Source organism: Mesoplodon mirus, assembly GCF_964341445.2.
Source record: "Mesoplodon mirus genome assembly, chromosome: 8".
Classification (NCBI taxonomy): Eukaryota; Metazoa; Chordata; class Mammalia; order Artiodactyla; family Ziphiidae; genus Mesoplodon; species Mesoplodon mirus.
In genome coordinates, this window is record NC_138984.1 from 13939218 (window position 1) to 13957696 (window position 18479).

The window sequence follows — 18479 nt, forward strand, 5'->3', positions numbered from 1 at the left end:
TGATGTCTCACAATCATATTCCAAAGATTATGGGAATATAACATGCAGTCAGCTCTTTGCCTCCACAAAGGCCTTTGTGTAAATATTTTAGTGTCCCCTGTGGACTAGTACTTTCACTTTATAGTACTGACTAGAGTAGTTAATATTATGTCTGCAATGAACCAGACCCTGGAAAACAAGTTGAAAACTGTTCTTTTGTGGCTAGAGCTTTAATAAAAACGCAAGTCTTGCATAGCATGAATTTTCTAATGCAACACCTGGCATCATTGACTATGGAAATTTTACACAGAGCAGCCTATATAAAACACCCCCTCAAGTGTCCCTGAAGTATTCATTTCCAGAGTAATGAACCACCAGTAGTGATCAAACGTCAACTGTAATCAATGAAATCCTTAGGCTCTGGTATTTAGCATTAAAGCACGCAAGTGAATGCTCATTGAATAACTTAAAACATCAGACGGCCCTGGAATGAATTGAGTGAAAAGCTTGGGGGAATTTTATTCTGTTCATCAAAGGATGTAAATTCCATGATTCTCAATCATGCCTACATGGGTATAGATGCACCTCAGAATCTTGATAGAAAAGGGATTGGGGGTAGGAGGGAAGGTGCCTGTGTATTGTGTACAGCCATCATCTCCATATTGGGGTGTGATACACCCTTCTGGCTCCCCTCCTATATGAAAGTCACTGATATATATATATATATATATATATATATATATATATATATATATACTAATAATTGGGTTCATATTTGGGTTCATGTTTGTATGAAACCATTTCTCTGCATCTGTGAAGTTTTCCTTTTCCTAACATTTAGCTTATTGTGATTTTCTGACCCATCTTTTATACACTAGATTCCTCTTTGGACTCATTCCCTTGTGAACGTTGAATTGGTGGAATATAATAGCAGGGGCACTTATATTTGACATCCCAATAATGATCCAGAGCTATTTCAAGATTCTGAAGTACCTGCAAAAACATCTAAGAAAGAGTCAATAATTTTCGTTGTCGGTTTATTGAAGTACATTTTATCATATCTGTCGCCTAAAAGTTTCATAATCCATGCATGTTAACTACTGACTCAAAGTCCTTGCTTAACTAGGATACGTGCTGTTTCGTAACCATGGCACATCAGGGCGTTTGTTGCCTTGTAAAATGACATTTTAAAAAATCGAACTATGGAAAATGCAGAAGTCACATTTCCTGTTGCCTTGAAATGCAGTCTTCTCATCACTTTGGAGCAAAAGCAAAAGAGAAACTGCCCCTAGGTTTTCATCACCTTGTGTCCCTATTTATAAATCAATTATTTCACAGACAAAGCATTAAACTTCCTTAAGATAGTGTCCTGTGCCTCACTGGGCTTTGCTTTGATTTCCCTGGGTAAAAGATAAGCTCTCATCCCAGCCATTTCCAGAGCCTCCATCCATTTCTCTGGCTCCAAAAACTCTTACACGATCCCTGTAAGGGATTAAGTACTATATGCTGCTACACCAGCTCCTTTCTATTCATTTTATAAAATAGTCTCAATGGGTTTATAGCTCCATGTTCTGTAAATAAATTGATTAATTCTAATCACGATTCTTTCTGATCAATCACTTACCAAAATATGAAAATAATCATCAATAGTCCTTTTACAATAAGGAAAAGCGTAGTGCCCAAGTAAGAGAACCCAAAAGGTATGTATTTTTAAGCACTCAAAACTCAGTTAATGGGCTTCCCTGGTGGCGCAGTGGTTGAGAGTCTGCCTGCCGATTCAGGGGACACGGGTTCGTGCCCTGGTCCGGGAAGATCCCACATGCCGCGGAGCCATGGCCGCTGAGCCTGCGCGTCCAGAGCCTGTGCTCCGCAACAGGAGAGGGCACAACAGTAAGAGGCCCGCATATCGAAAAAAAAAAAAAAAAAAAAAACTCAGTTAAGCTGTTTCCCAGCATATTAGCCAGAACTCAGATTGCTTTACTGACAGTTTCTTCCTTTATTATTGTCATCACTACCATTTTCCTCATTATAGCTAACACTTACCAATGGCCTTTTGTGTCCCGGACACTGTCCTTAGGGTCTCCTAAGTCTGTACTATTTCCCATCCTCCAGACCAAGGAGTAAGGATGAAACGAGTCACAGGGCATGACCAAGGCCACAAGGGTCATAGTAACGACAATAAAATACTGCTCTCACCACTCCTTTTCTGCTAATTCTGGATTCAAAAATTTGTTAGGGGAAAAAATTCACAGTGAAAGTATCTTTGTGCTAGTTTTCACACCATGATGAGAAAATCTTTTCCTGGAACTTGGAGACATTTTTCTGGTTGAAATAGAAGTTGTAAATGTTGCTTCAGCTATTGCCCTGTGGGGATTCTGGTTGATGGCCTCAGAAGTCTTAGTTCTCTTTTGTGTCAATCTGTCAATTTGAGCCACTAACCTCTCACCTTGAATCAGACAAAACTCCATAAAGACAGCAACAGAAAAAACCTAGCAGGCTGGAAGTCATGTGGGGATAGGGCCAGACCTCACCACCCCTACGAAGTCTAGAAGAATGATAAGGAGAGACTTTTCATGCTTTTAGCATCAGACATCACTGTTTTAGCAGTTTGGAGTCAAGGTACTCGTCATTAACTGTGTTGGTCTTGAACATTTCTCAAAGAAATTTGTTCAATAAAAACATCTGTATTAAAAACAATGGAATCTTTTCCAGTTATACTTGGTACAAACGTATCCTTTTAAGATGTAGCCCTCTGAGAGCTATCTTATTCATCTGTTTATTCATTCAACTAATGTACAGTGATGTCTCTCTAGAGACCAGTCAATGTTAAACACTGGACATGCAGTGCTGAACAAGATACTTTCCTGCCTTTAAAAAGCCCAAAGTCAATTAGGGAAACACAAGGAAACAAGCAATTACCTGCTGAACAAGAACTGTGCTGGTGAATGTGCCTTTTTCCTTGTCTTCAGTTATAGCCCAATTATGATACAAAGTATACTGTTCATGATAGGCAGACTTACATGGATGAAAGTGCTTTACAAGTATAAAGAACCATACAGATGTGAGCTGTAATCATTATTCTTAGATTGCCTCACATTAGCCATGAAAAAAAAAACCAGCATTGGAACATTTTACCCATGTTTTTTTACACATAATGAGTAGTTTTTAAATAGCCAAAAACGATTTTAAAAAATATATAGGTAAGATTCTTTTATGACCTTCAGTATCTTCACTCAGCCCTCAGAAGTCATTTCCTTAAGGTAAACTGCAGTCAGAAGATACCAGAGACACTTGGGTTCTTAAACTGCAGACTTACTCCAATATTCTGAGGTCACATTTATTCCAAAGGAAAAATGCCTCTGTGTCTCTTCAGTGAGAAGGAATTATAAAGATTGCCTCAATTATCCGCAATGGAATCTTCCCTTCCCCCTGTTTCAAACCAGATAAATAAATTAACAGAGGTTAAAACCTACTTGCTCCTATGACATAGAAATGATAACATGGTTACTTTACTACTTTCACTCTTATAAGGTCTAGCTTTGCAAGAACGTAAGGGATCTATTAGTAAAGTAAATTGAGGGACAAAATTGCACATAGCCAAGTTGCATCAGACCCTGATGAAATATTTAAAATAACAGTACTTGCGAGCATAGCACATGTAATTTCTGTTATGGCTTTTCATCGAAGATGATGTGGGAGGCATATCAACCCATTTAGATACTTTTACCTGCCCTATAGCATTAATATTTCCTATCCTGATTTCCAAGACTTTCTTAAAAATGATACTGCTCTTTGAAAAATACCGTTGAAAAATACCAAAAAGTACTCCAGGCTTTGTGTTCTACACCAGGCTACCACATGAGGGCATTCTTCCCCTAAAATATATGCAAGCAGGTATTACCAATGATTTCTTCTAATAGAGAAAAATATGTGTAAGTTGCTTCATGAAGCTCTTTGGCCTGACTAAGCAGTATTTACATTAATGACTGATTCTAACATGATATTTTGTTTCCTTCACTTGATTTTTCTCTGAATTTGAATTTTATAGGGTGCTAATCTGTGGCTTGGATGACAACCAAAATACTGGCTATAATATTTAAGTAAATGTTTTTTGTTTTGCCCCTTATTTGCAGTTGGAGTTCTCTAATAAACTTGGCGGTTCACTGTATGTCTTTCATAGGGTTTTTTTGAAGAAGAAGAAGGTAAAGAGTATATTTATAAAGAGCCTAAGCTGACAGGTCTCTCCGAGATTTCCCAAAGACTGCTCAAGCTCTACGCAGATAAATTCGGAGCAGACAATGTGAAGATAATACAGGACTCCAATAAGGTAGGGGAACATCAATATTCAGGCAAATGCAAAGAACTAACTTCATTTTTTTTCTCTCTTAACTACATTTATTAATGTTTTAAATTTCTGCCTGACTATACAAAGTAAACTACCTAAACTATTTTGGGCGTTTCCGTTGTTTATTGGTTGATGGATTGGTGATTGGGGAGGGGAGTGTCAAAAACCTTGTACATGTTTATTTGAGTAACTTTTAGGTAATCTTAGAAACAACTTACTAAACCCTCCATCGCCCCCATAGGTTGTTCACATTTGTGTAGCAACCAAAGGGTTAAAGTAATTGGGCCCAGTTGTGGGCTGGGATGAAGGAGCAAAAGAAGTATTTATTCAGTCATGAAGGTCATCCTGGAGGAGCTTTCCTCCAAGTCATACAGGGAAAGCTTGGGGCTGGGGGCTCCCTGAACAGCTCATTCTTGGTTGGGCGATGCTTCACAGAGGGCGTGATGTTTGAGTGGGGATTGTAGGGTGAGAAGGTGTTTGCTGGAAGCGTTCTAAAAGCCAGCACATGCAGTGACAGAAGGAATTCAAGGGAGAGGTGTGTTTAGAGAACAGCAGGTCTTTGAAACATAGATTGTATAGAAGAGTGTGTCAGAGGTGGAGCTAGAAAAGCTGGTTTGCACCCAACTGTATTGACCTCTATTAGGCCCCAAAAAGGTCTTTTTTTCCTTTTCCTCCTTTGCAAAGCTAGTGTTTGGAGGGGTCTGGGCATGAGATTAGATTTGCTGGATCTGGACAGAAATTGTTAAAATGTGTTCATCATTCTTAGCTTGGAAGGTACAAACCCCTTCCCCATAAAGAGGGACAGAGCTAGAACCACGGTCATGGTGGCCCTCCTACATGGAAGGTAGAAACAGTTCCTAGCAGTGAGAGAAGTGCCAATGTTGGTGTCAGAACAACTGTTGTCTTCATTCCACCATGCTACCACTTATCAGCTGGCGATCCATCTTGGAGTGAAATGGAATCTGTGAAATGGTTACAGTTATACCCATCTTACAGTGCCATTATTTGCAGCATTACAAATAAATTCATGAGCCTCCTCCAATCTCTGGAATTGGATAAACAGTGGATGGGTGAATGGATGGAGAAAGTTGGAAGAAGTCTGAAAATTCTTCAAGGAATCATTAGGAAAGAGGCTGAGGCTCATCTCTTCCACCTTGAAGGAAAGCAAGAGCCATTGCCTGGCTTTTGGGGGGCACCCCAAGCCTGTCTTCCTTGCTATTTGTCAAGCCTATTCACCAAAGCCGAGTTAGTTTTAAAAATTATATAGAATGACTTATTGCAGATTAGAGAAGGAATTCGAGAAATTGAAAATAAAAATATTTGCAGTCGTGCGATAGGTAATCAGTTAATCTGCTAAACAGACCAGGAACCTCCTTTCACATTACAAGCCCCCACAGCCAATGGTCCCAGTCTAGGTACACGACTGAATCATAGAGGAACAGAGAGATATATTTCCACTCTCAACAAGCTTGATTCAAGACAAAGGTGAAGATATTCAGTACAGAAGAGAAGGAAAATAAAAGGTTAAATAGTACGTCATAGCCAGGTACTTATGTTTCAAAGAACCCCAGCTACTTGGCAGGCTGGCTCCCTCCTGCCTCTGCCACCATCTGGCTGCTTGACCACAGTCCAGTCAGCTACTCTTTCTGGACTTTCCGTTCACCCAGCTCTCACATGATGTGATGGGCCTTTCTCCTCTGAGAGGGGCAGCTCCGGATGCCAAGCTGGGGAGATACAGGGTTCCCCATCTTTCTTTCAGGAGCACTTCACGGCTCACCGCTCTTTCTCTTCCCATAATGTGTTGAAACAGGTAAACCCCAAGGACTTGGACCCCAAATACGCCTACATCCAGGTGACCTATGTCACGCCGTTCTTTGAGGAAAAGGAAATAGAGGACCGGAAGACAGACTTCGAAACGCACCACAACATCAACCGCTTCGTCTTTGAGACGCCCTTCACGCCGTCAGGCAAGAAGCACGGTGGCGTGGAGGAACAGTGCAAGCGGAGGACGGTCCTGACAAGTAGGTGCTGGCCCCCGAGCACGTACTCCCACGCAGGGCCCTCGCTTAGGCCGGATTCGCAGAAACCAAGACACTTCGATCTTGCAGACAAGTACCCAAAATGTGCTGACTTGGAAATGTTTTCCAGGAACATTTCTTTATTTTCTTTCAAGACAGAGACCCTTGACAAGTCAACCAAAACAGAAACTATCACAGGGTCACTTTACCCACCTCTTCCCTTTAGACCGTACAGTGTTGTAGGTCCCGGTGTCTTGGGAAAGGCACTCTGAACTTTCCTCTCCTCTCTCCCTGAAACTACCCCCCAGTTACTGCAGAGTTAGCCACTCTCGGAATTATGTGCTTTGGGGCAAGATTCTAAACCACTGTGGAATTCAGGTTCCTCATCTGTGAAATGGATGCAGAGGGGTTTCCTCCAGCATCCCTTCCAGTACTATCTAGATCTATCCTATGAGTTGGTCTTCCTCTCATTCCACAAACATTCAATAAGTGCCTGTAGGTGTCGGGCATTGTTCTGACAATTCAAATAAATAAAACACAATTCTTGCCTTCAAGGCACTCACCATTTGGTAGGAGAAAGAGCCAAGGAAAGCAAGAATTTCAGGTGAGTCCAGCACGAGAAATGAAATGGGAACCCAGCAGAGGGGGACTTAGGGCAGGCTGAGGGGAAAAATGAGTGCGGGCATCTGAATGAAGGAGACCCAAGCCATCTTCAAAGGTGAGCAGTCCTAGATTCTGCAGTAGATACGTGGGTAGCAGCCACATCCAAACTATGGGAAAACATTCACCTTCAATAAACTTTTCCAGAAATTTCATAATTAAAAAAAAAACTAGAACAAAGCTATTATAATATATGCTATTCAACATCTATTGAAGCATTCTTGATTGTGATTTAGTGTAGTTTTTGTTTGAATTACAAGTTGTGGTGGAAGCTATCATCTTTTCAGTGTTTAGAGACTCTATAGCTCTAGTCCAGCCTTGGCAATGAAGACATGTTGGCTAGTGAAGTGTGGAAGAACGTGCCAGGGGAAAGTAGTTGGGCTCCTAAGAGGTATATGAGAGCATGGAACATAGGAGAAAAAAATAACTCATATACACAGAAAACATGCAGGATGGAATGGTCTGTGTGCAAAGAAAAGACACAGGATCGTCCTTTCAAGAGAACCCTTGACTCTTCACTAACCCTCGACCTTGAAATGCTCTTGTATTGCTTTTATGCAGCGAGTCACTTGTTCCCCTACGTGAAGAAGAGGATACAGGTCATCAGCCAGTCGAGCACAGAACTGAATCCCATTGAAGTGGCGATTGATGAGATGTCCAAGAAAGTTTCTGAGCTTAATCAGCTTTGCACAATGGAAGAAGTGGACATGATCAGACTGCAGCTCAAACTCCAAGGAAGCGTCAGCGTGAAGGTAAGCATCGCCCAGAGCTGAGATACTCATGGCCAGTGGAACCTGGTACAAAGTGCCCCTTGACATTTTTTGACAAAGGATATTTTTTTTTTTTTTTTTTTTTTGCGGTACACAGGCCTCTCACTGCTGTGGCCTCTCCCGTTGCAGAGCACAGGCTCCGGACGCACAGGCTCCACGGCCATGGCTCACGGGCCCAGCCGCTCCGTGGCATGTGGGATCCTCCCGGACCGGGGCACGAACCCGTGTCCCCTGCATCGGCAGGCGGACTCCCAACCACTGCGCCACCAGGGAAGCCCTTAATGCAATATTTTTAAAAATCAAAAATAACTCCAAAAATCCATATTGAACAAAGTATTAAAATTTTAAATAGGGCTTCCCTGGTGGCGCAGTGGTTGGGAGTCCGCCTGCCGATGCGGGGGACGCGGGTTCGTGCCCTGGTCCAGGAAGATCCCACATGCCGCAGAGCGGCTGGGCCCGTGAGCCATGGCCGCGGAGCCTGTGCGTCCAGAGCCTGTGCTCTGCAACGGGAGAGACCACAACAGTGAGAGGCCCGCGTACCGCAAAAAAAAAAAAAAAAAAAAAAAATTTAAATAAAGGCAAGCCAGTTACAGTGCCACCCAGAGCTATGCAGGAGCCTGAGGCAAAAGGAAAACTCAGTACTGTTGATCCTGGTACTGATCTGGCTCTCCTCTTCCCCGCCCACCTCTTGTCTGTATCCCATGGCTGACTCAAAATAATAATAATACATTTTTAAAAGCCAGGAGGTAAGAGAACCATTGTTATACTCCAAACGGGACAGCTTCCCCCAGCACACAGCTGAGCAGAGGAAGGTGGAGTTGCATCTAGAGAAACAAAGGAAAGCATTCTGTACTCACTCTGCCACACTGGCAGTACCTGGTAGGCAAAGCCATCTGAAGATGCCTCAGATACAGCACTGGCTTCCTTCTTCTTTTACCTTATTCCTTCCAAGCCCCACAGTCACATGCAAAGACTGTTAAGCCCTGAAGAATATAGACTCCTTCACTAATGAGAGCCTACGCATGCCTGTGAGTGTGAATAGAACTTAGCACTGTGCCTTCATTCAGCAAATCTAAAAAGTCCCTTTTGGACCACAATCTCAGCCAGACTTTTGAGGGAGATGCAATAAAGCAGTGATTCCCAGGGCGATGCCTAGATCACGACCACTGTGGAATGTCTCTTATTAATAGCTATGTGTTTGCTTGAATGTTTGTAGGGGAAAAACTAGCACAGCAAACATTTGATTTCACAGATGTGAAATTTATTTAAGTAAATCAAGGTGAGTCTAGTTTTCAAGGTTATTAAGAAAATAACAGTGCTAACAGAATGAGGATGTGGCAAAATGTGACATGGTGCACACATGACTGAAGTTGGGGAAGGATGGCAATGAAGTGTGGAATTCAGATGCCTCCTTTTAGTAGCTCATTGACCAGTTGAGAGACAGCAGATAAGACAGATAACAAATTAGTAGACTACAAGGCAATGTGAGAGAATAGAGGGGCCACATGATGGGTGCTACTCCTTCCAGCCTTGGAGAAGGCTCCATGGAGGAGGTAGGACCATCCTCAGCCAATTCTCTTCTCCCCAATAGGTTAATGCCGGGCCAATGGCCTATGCACGGGCTTTTCTTGAAGAAACCAAGGCAAAGAAATACCCTGACAACCAAGTAAAGCTTTTGAAGGCAATCTTCAGGTAAGATTTTCTTTGTTGGGCTGTTCTTCCTTGAATCCCTTCAGACAGGGAGTCATGAATGAATGCCCCAGGAAGCCACCTGACCGATCCTCTTCTCGGTGGCTGAGTGTATCAGCAGCCTGACTTTGAGTTGCCACTTTCTCTGGCTGTTAATTTGCTTATTGCTGTCACTAAAGGCAGTTTGCAGATGCATGTGGGCAAGCCCTGGATGTGAATGAGCGCCTCATCAAGGAGGACCAGCTGGAGTACCAGGAGGAACTGAGATCCCATTACAAGGACATGCTCAACGAACTCTCAGCAATCATGAATGAGCAGGTGAGGCTTTCCCTGGGGCAGCCCGAGCGGTCCATTCATAGAAAGTGCCCATTTTATCCCCAATGCCAGAAGGACCGGAAAGAGTCTCTTTGTTTTCCTGCTGCTGAAATCCCTGTACTTTCATGAACACCATGTTGCTGAGCTGTTCTCTCCCCGATGCACAACATCCCCTGTCTCAAAGGAGAGGGATCAGGTTAGAGAAAAATCTGTAGGAAAAGAAGATGAGAACCCAGTTGCTGTCCACAGTTTACAGAGATGTTTATCCAAACAATGTGTGTTGGTTTTCTAGAACAGATGATGCCTGTTACACACCAAGAACATTGGTGGCATTCCAGCTAGAGTTTGCTGCCACACTCAACACCCCTGATTCAGGACCTCACAATCCCCAGGCTGGGATGTGGAGTTCCACAGTTCTGCCACTAGGGGTCTCTGCATCATACTCAAGAAGAAAACCAGGGTCCTGGGCTTTTATTTATTTATTTTGGGGGGGGGATTATTATTTATTTATTTATTTTTAGTTTCTGCTTTATAACAAAGTGAATCAGTTATACATATACATCTGTTCCCATATCCCTTCCCTCTTGCGTCTCCCTCCCTCCCACCCTCCCTATCCCACCCCTCCAAACGGGTCCTGGGCTTTTAATGGTCAAGGCTGCCTCTGGAAAATAGGCAGAAGTGGGATAAAAGTCAACCCCCCACCCCACAAGCAAGTCATCCATGATTTCTGACATGTATTCAGTATGTTCTGTAAGACTGTGCACAAAATGTGGACATTCAATAATCACAGTACTTTGGGGGATACTGAGAATCAAGCGACCGAAAGCCAAGTTCTGCTTTTTTTTGGCCCACTTCCCAGCATCTGTCAACCCTCACACTCTACCTGGACATCTCATCACCCATGGTCCCCTCAAGGAGTTAGATGTGTTCTTTCCAGAACAATTGAGGGGGAGAACTTGAGTTAACTTCCCAATTGTGCTTCATGCACAGTAGCGATTCACTAAATATCAGTTCCCTTTCCTTTCCTTAAATGGCCTAGCACTATAACAAAACATGAAATGTGTCATATGCATCTTATATTCTAATTGCATTTCCCATATGTTCCTTTTTCTTCTTTTCCATCTCCTTCTACCCGCATTTTAAATTCTCCATAGCAGTTAGAGAAAGAAATGGTTAATTGACTTATGTTGCAAAGAAAACAATCTCCCTGGGTAGGATTCCTAGTGGAAATATTGGTTTGGAATTTTTCAGGGGTAATGGGAATTAAATACTCAGGAACAACGCCTTAACAGCATGGGGAAATCATAAATCGGAGAATGAAACAAAAAGAACAAACAGTGGATCTGAAAGGTGGAATAGGTGGCAAAGAAATGCTTGTTTCCAACTGTAAATTGCATCTGACCTTGAAACTTTGGGCAAAAATGCTTTTCTCTTTTTTTCCTGGCAGCTCTGTCGCGGTCCATGTTTATACAGCTTCTGTTCCTCTGTGTCTAGTATTTCCCTCAGTACTGTAAGCAAAAGCGGTATGTTTCTCTTTCCTTATGTCTACTCTGTCCGTTGTGGCCTTCTGGTCTACCTCTTCATTTTTCCCAGATGCCTCCATAGTGACTAGTGTTCTCTAGATGTTTACTTAATTAGAACAACTTTATTTCTATTTCAAGGTAGGTCGATATGAAAATTAAAAAGCCTACTAAAATGAAAAAGCTAAAGTTAACAACTTAGCTTTTAAAAGGAAAATGTATATTCTGTCAACTTCTGAAATACATTTGAGCTCATTTGTATCCAAAACAAAGATTCATTATACCTCCAAGTGCTAAAACAACAGTACAAAGACAAGGACCAGATGATTAAGAGGAGAGAAAAATAATTTCTTTTCCAGAAAACCTTTCCTAAGAGAAGCAAAATTTGACTCTGTGCTTTCTAGAAACTGATGCAAAGAAAAGAAACTTATGCATTACACAGGTCCTGTTATTTAGTAAAAGAAATAGATCTGTTGGCAAGAAAGACAAATTTTCTCCTGGTCCTGAGCTTCTATGGGGATTTGTCACATAGGTTTTTATGTATGGGACAATGACTACAACATTCATGATATCCTTAAAAAAAAAGTTTTCCTTAAAAACAATTTACTCTATTATGTGGCCATTCCACGTTTCCACCTTAGATTAAAATGAGCACAAAATATTAACTTCTAACTCTGTAGAGGATATTCTAAATTAACTACTTAATTGATGATTATCAATCATAAGTTTAAATTAACCGTAGCAAAACTCTAAGTCATCTACAACAAAATAAGCTATTTTCATGACAACCATTGATAAGTGTTTTGAGTTGGTTGTAATGTCAGAAATAGCTAGCAAAGGATAGGGGTCCTTAAAGTCCAAAGTATTTTTTAAAACTGGGTATTTATCTCAGTTCAGATTTATAACAAAAAAAAATTGTTTGCTTCTTTTCTCAATTTTTTAATAAAGCATTTGACCATAATGTTTGGGTTTGAACTCTAGCAGAGGGAAGGGTATTCAAATTTTAGCATAACCCTCTAATGCATGAATGAACCATAATCTTTAATGTAGGAATACCTTTACATACCTAGATACTCATCCACATATTCTGGAAACAGGTACATATATAATAACAGTAGAAGAGAGAAATTTTACCATAAAATTTTAAAACACAGAAACAGAGTTAGAATGGATAGACAAACATAGAAATAGAAAAACAGGAATATAATTGATTATGCAATTCACTCCAAGAGTGTCCAGAAAAGTCTTAGCTAAAAGGCTAAGACTGAAGCCACTACTTAGGGAAAGAACCTTCAGTATAAGGAGAGAGATGGAGCCGGATTAAGTGGATGCTAGTGTGTAAAATGGAGATGTGGCGATGGAACAGCTTCAGCTGCTAGAGTGACAGGCAGGCTGTAATTATCTTTACAGGCAGTCAGAATGCCACACTATTTTATATACAGCCAAAATCCATAAAAGCCTCCTTTGATGGAGGCCAAAGTCATACATGTAACTATTGGATGAAGCGTAAGATGCTGATTCGGAGTGTTTCAACATTTAGAAGGATGACAGCATAGTGAAGTCAACGCTGGTAATGGATATCAAATATAAAATACAGGGAAAGGAACACATCTACTCTGTTACAGTGCCAAGCAGGCGAGATCCAAACGCATGTTGATTTTAGAATTTCTTTGATACATTGCCAATTTATTTAAGCAGAACTTGAGACATTGATCAAAAGGAGAACTTATTGGTAGTATAGGATACATGGATGCCAGGTGCTTGGCAGGGAGAGAGTGACCATTCCATCCCAGAGAGTAGTAGAGCTAAAGCATGGTAATTCAGGAAGTTAGTGGGAAAATTGTCATAACCAAGAATTTTAAATATTCATAAAGTCTCTTCTGCACAGAGATTTTAGAGGTGCCTGGGGTTTCTATGATTGTTATTGTGTTCACATATCATTATCTGAACAGATCTGACAGGAAAGTATGATTTAGGCGTATTAACATTATTTTCAAAAGTAAAATCAGGTCAAGGTATATTTTTTCCTTGTATTATAGTTCCATTAATGCAAACATTTAAATGAGGATTCAGCTGTTTCCCTTTGGAGGCAGATTTTGACCATACAGTTTACAAACTTTGCAAATAAAATAAAATTCCAGAATTACTCAAACACATTCATAAGGTTCATTCAGACATTTAAAAATGTATATCTGATAGTTGAAGAGTATCGGAAAGCTACTTTAAATCTGGTCAACATGACTGAGACATGGGCTGGGGAAAAAATTCTTCAGATCTGCTTTGATAAGTGCATTTTTCAACATTTGCAGATTTCCTGTAGGGAATTTTTAAAAATCACTGTTCTGGGTTTAATTTTGTGTTTGGAGATATTAACACAGACTTCTCGGTCATCATTTTGTTTTTTAACATATGTTTTGTCCTGTCCCAAGATTACGTACCAGGACGACCCATCAAAGCGAGGAGTGGAGCAAACTTGCACTCGAGTAATTAACAAGGCGGCTCCTTCTCTGCCCACCCTCTCTGTCTCATCCAGTGCAGAAGTTTGAGGGAGAGTCTGCAACGTCAGACACGCCTCCAAGAGAACTCTGAATTTGCAGCTAATCTCGGGGAAGAGAAAGATACATTTAATTTATTTGAAGTTTTTATGGTGTTCATATTTTTTGTTTTTACCTCGCTAGCTTGAGAATTTTGCCAGCCTCCAGATTTGCACATTTCTTATATCTTTTTTCTTTGAGCAGCATCGATCAAGCCAAGCTGAATATTTGCTATGAAATTCCAATGAATGTGTAGCTCAAAAGCTGACTGTAAGTTTGCTTTCGGTTACATTATGTTCAATACCCAGTCCTCGTACACATATTTTAAAGGTCAAAGTGAATGTTTTTTAACATTTGAGCATATTTCAGATGTAAATAGAAGATTGTAAAATATATGGTTTTTACCAAATTTAAAAAACTTTTTAGTTAATACTTATGACAGTGCTAAAATTATATGAATAACATTTCAGATACCATTATATTAAAATATTTGTGTATGTGTACAAAAATGTTGATACATACTAATCTTTAAAGTTTGTGGAGTTTCTTTATTTGTAATATATGTGCTCTTAAAAGTAATGAGATGTGAAATTATGGAAGCCTTTTGTTGTTAATAGAAATAAAAAATACAGTTACTTTGCATTTGGTTTCCTCTTGAAGAGTGGGCAAGTTGCTACTAAAAGTGGTTCATGGGATGGGCCTCTGCTGAATGCAATCCTACTCACAACGTTTTTTTGTTTATTTAGTTTTGGGGTGTTTTTGTTTTTGTTTTATTCTTTTTCAAATTCTTTTCCCAATTAGGTTATTAGAGAATATTAAACAGAGTTCCCTGTGGTATGCAGTAGGTACTCGTTGGTTATCCATTTTAAATATAGCAGTGTGTACATGTCAAGCCCAAACTCCCTAACTATCCCTCCTCCCCAACCTTCTCCCTGCAGTAACCATAGTTCGTTCTCTAAGCCTATTTCTGTTTTATAAATAAGTTCATTTGTATCATTTTTTTTAGATTCCACTATAAGCACTATCATATGATATTTCTCTTTCTCTGACTTACTTCACTCAGTATGATAATCTCTAGGTCCATCCATGTTGCTGTGAATGGCATTATTTCATTCTTTTTAATGGCTGAGTAATATTCCATTGTATATATGTACCACATCTTCTTTATCCATTCTTTTGTCGATGGACATTTAGGTTGCTTCCATGTCTTGGCTGTTGTAAACAGTGCTGCAGAATATCGGGGTGCATGTATCCTTTCAGACCATACTACTCACCACCTATGATGCCTTAGCAAGAAGTCAGGAAAAGGACTTGAACCTCATCTGGACAGTTCCTCCTAAGGTCAACTAGACAGGCCAGGGATTTCAAATCCCAGGAGATAACTTGACTGATTTGGAGAAGATTTAATGAATCAGAATCTTGAGGGTTGTGATAATTATTAGGACTTTTCACAAACATTCCATCTGTATATTTTATAAATTTGTGGTGGTATTGCACTTTCCTGCCTCTTTTGAAGTTAAACTTGACCATACTTTAGCCATTGAAATGTGAGCCCAAGTGACATGTGTCACTTTCAGACAGATATTTAAAAGCCAGTAAGATGTCTGCCCCAGCAGACATCGTTGAAGGACAGGAGATGGAGACTCCATCAGCCTGAGTCCCCGAGTGGCCACAGGAGCAGACACACACTCACACCACTCCCCCAACATTGTTGGACATGGAGTCTGAGTGAGAAAAACATTTTGTTGTATTAAGAGTCCTGATATTCAAGGATTGTTTGTCACTGCAGCATCCTGAGCTTATCTTGGCTGATCTGTGTTTTCATCAGAGCTGTGACTGATATTCCTCCATGTGTGGGAACCACTGACACATCCCACTCCCTCCCCCGCCAACACCAGCAGCAGTTCAGCTGAGCTATCTCCATATGCAGAAGGCAAGCTCCAGAATATCATTTTATATTGACCCTCACCAGTCATTCTAAAGGCCCAGACTCCAGTTAGGAGACTTTACCTGAGCTCATCTTTCTGCCCTGTAAGCTCATCGGTCAGTATTAGCACATGAGGGCCAGAAGGGAAGATAGGGCTTGGAAGACACATGGAAATATTATATACACAGAAATGATAAAAGAACATTTTAGATGAGAACTCTGATCCCTTGAGACTCATATAACTGTGCTTTTTTCAAATAAAGTCCACTGTTTCATTAGAAAGAGGAAGAAAGGAAGAGAGGGAGGGAGGAAGGGAGGGAGGGAAGGAAAGAGAAAGAAAGAAAGAAAGAAAGAAAGAAAGAAAGAAAGAAAGAAAGAAAGAAAGAAAGAAAGAAAGAAAGAAAAAGAAAGAAAGAAAGAAAGAAAGGAAGGAGGGAAGGAAGGAAGGAAGAAAGAAAGAAAGGGAGAGAGAGAGAGAGAAAGAAAGAAAGAAAGAAAAAAGAAAAAGAGAGGGAGGGAGGAAGGAAGGGAGGAAGGAAAAGAAGGAAAGGAAGAAAGGGTGAAAAGGAGGGAGGGAGGGAGGGAGGGAGGAAGGAAGGAAGGAGAAAGGAAAAAAACCATGGTGTGAGCTGCCCTCTGGCTCAAAGCATCCCTCCCAGCTTCGTTCTGGCTCCCGCTTAGGGTTTCTGACTGCCTGGTCAGCATCTTGGCTTCTCCCCTCTCGTTTCCCCTTTTGGATTTTTAAGCTGCCCTTGAGAGGATTACTGCCCCAGGAACCCAGGAAGACTCTGCCTCTGCTATTGTCTCCCACCCAGTTCCCACCTTTAGGCTCATTTCCCCATGTCCATCTCAACCCACCCATCCCCCCTGCCCTAAGGACACCGTCAGCATTAGACTGCCTGTCCAAATCTGAAAATAAAACCTCTAAGGAAGTACTCGAAAATAATAGATCTTTTTACTCATGTTAAATGCCAAATATTCTATTTTTTGCATCACAAACAGCCATATGTTAGATGGCTTCACTGTGTTTTGCCCCTGAAATGGTTCATAGTACAAGAAGTTTAAGGTCAGCTGCTCTAGAGAGAATCAGCTAAGACCACTGTGCTTTAACAACACTGAACTCACCCTGCAAATCCCAGTGCCTTCTATTCCTCCTTCTTTAGAACAGATGCATCAAATTGGCTGCTCAGAGACTGAATTCAACAGATGCATTTTATCTGTCACACAGAGTGCCTTTAATTTTTTTCAGGCACACACCAACACTTAAATATTCAGAGACTTATATAAAATTCCAGCTTTCTAGCATCTGTGAAAAAATGAAGCTCTCTGGTAATTCTGGATTCACATGCCCACCTGACAACAATCAGTTAAAACTGAGACCCCACTGATTGCTTTACAGGTGCTCTCCTCTTTGCCACAGTCTGCAGCAGGCCCTGACTGACTTACGCCAGGTCAGCCACTTTTATTTATGTTTCCTGCCTAGATCCCATAGGCATGTGCAGACTGCAGTTCAAACATTTTTTGTCTATCAAAGTGTAGTGATTCCTAGATATGGACAGCAAATCATCTGCTTCAGCATCAGGCATGTCCCATGCTAAAATGCATATTTCTGAGCTCTATCAAGCCTTCTGAAATAGAAACCCCAAGAAGTGGTACCCAGCACCACATAATTCTTAGACGTACAAGGGTATAAGCATTCTACCACATCCTGTGCTAATTAACCACCCCTAAATATTTACTTTGCAGAGGACAATGCCTTGTAAACCAGTGACCTGAGTTTGAATTACCAAGACTGAATTCTTCTTTTATGTTCTTTTGCACCTTTATATTACCTTTTTCTCAAAACAATCTACAACATTTTACTTTAATTAGTAACTCATCAAAATAAGCTCTATTAAAAAATGGTAGCAAATCTCCTAGATCTTCAAATGGAAAGACTGAAACTAAGAAGACAAGGGACATTATTTTCCTGTGATTTACCCTGGAAGGTATCCAACACAGAATAAGTAGATCTAGTACTTGGGATTTCAGTCTTGGCTCTGTCCAGCCACCCAACCATCATCCCACTCAGTAGCCACCTCTCCATTCTCATTTCAAAGTGAACAATGCCCGGACTGCAAAAGAAATTAATGTATTCCTTGATTTTTGGCAACAACTACCTTATAAACAAGTGCCCAATATCCAAACCTCCCATAATATGTCCCTATTCTGTGTTCTCATCCGTTTAGAAAACAATACAAATGGACCAATAAACTTGTTTCCTTCTGAAGAGATGGAGAGTATGTATGGGAAGTATCAGATTTCATAACCTGAACACTGCTCTGCAGAAGAAATTTACCATATTTGCAGACTGATGGCTTTTCATCTTATAGGATTAGTCAAACTCCAGAAAGAAAGAAAAAATATTTATATATATACATATATGTAAAATTTCAGTACTCTTATGAGCAGTTAGGAAATGAAACCAATTTGAAAGTGAACGTGACAAAATGACCCTAAATTAAATTTTAAATTTGCTCGTATTACAAGTGGCCCCCATATCCTCCCCCCATGTTTGTATCAGTGAAAAATCATATATATATATGCAAATATGTATCATATTATATGCCGATAATGTGATATTTTGTTCTGAAAATGATGAAGCGCAGGCACGAATAGCATTCAAGATTCTCTGCCAGAAGCCCCTTCCCCTCCTCTCAGGTTCACGTCCTGACTGCTTGCC

General features: G+C 40.7%; 1 protein-coding gene across 6 annotated transcripts in view; it reads left to right on the top strand.

The window, feature by feature from the left end:
• The window catches only part of DOCK10 (dedicator of cytokinesis 10), a 292002-nt gene extending 277530 nt beyond the window's left edge, over positions 1–14472 (top strand). For 4 of the 6 annotated variants that reach the window (XM_082631248.1, XM_082631252.1, XM_082631249.1 and 1 more), the window contains 7 exons: positions 4160–4306; positions 6135–6345; positions 7564–7754; positions 9364–9464; positions 9641–9779; positions 11224–11299; positions 13726–14472. In XM_082631248.1, the coding sequence (XP_082487374.1) occupies positions 4160–4306; positions 6135–6345; positions 7564–7754; positions 9364–9464; positions 9641–9779; positions 11224–11299; positions 13726–13787 (927 nt within the window). In that variant the 3' untranslated portion in view covers positions 13788–14472. The remainder of the gene's footprint in view (positions 1–4159; positions 4307–6134; positions 6346–7563; positions 7755–9363; positions 9465–9640; positions 9780–11223; positions 11300–13725) is intronic. The other 2 variants (XM_082631250.1, XM_082631251.1) reach the window with 1 other exon arrangement.
• The last annotated feature ends 4007 nt before the right edge of the window (positions 14473–18479 follow it).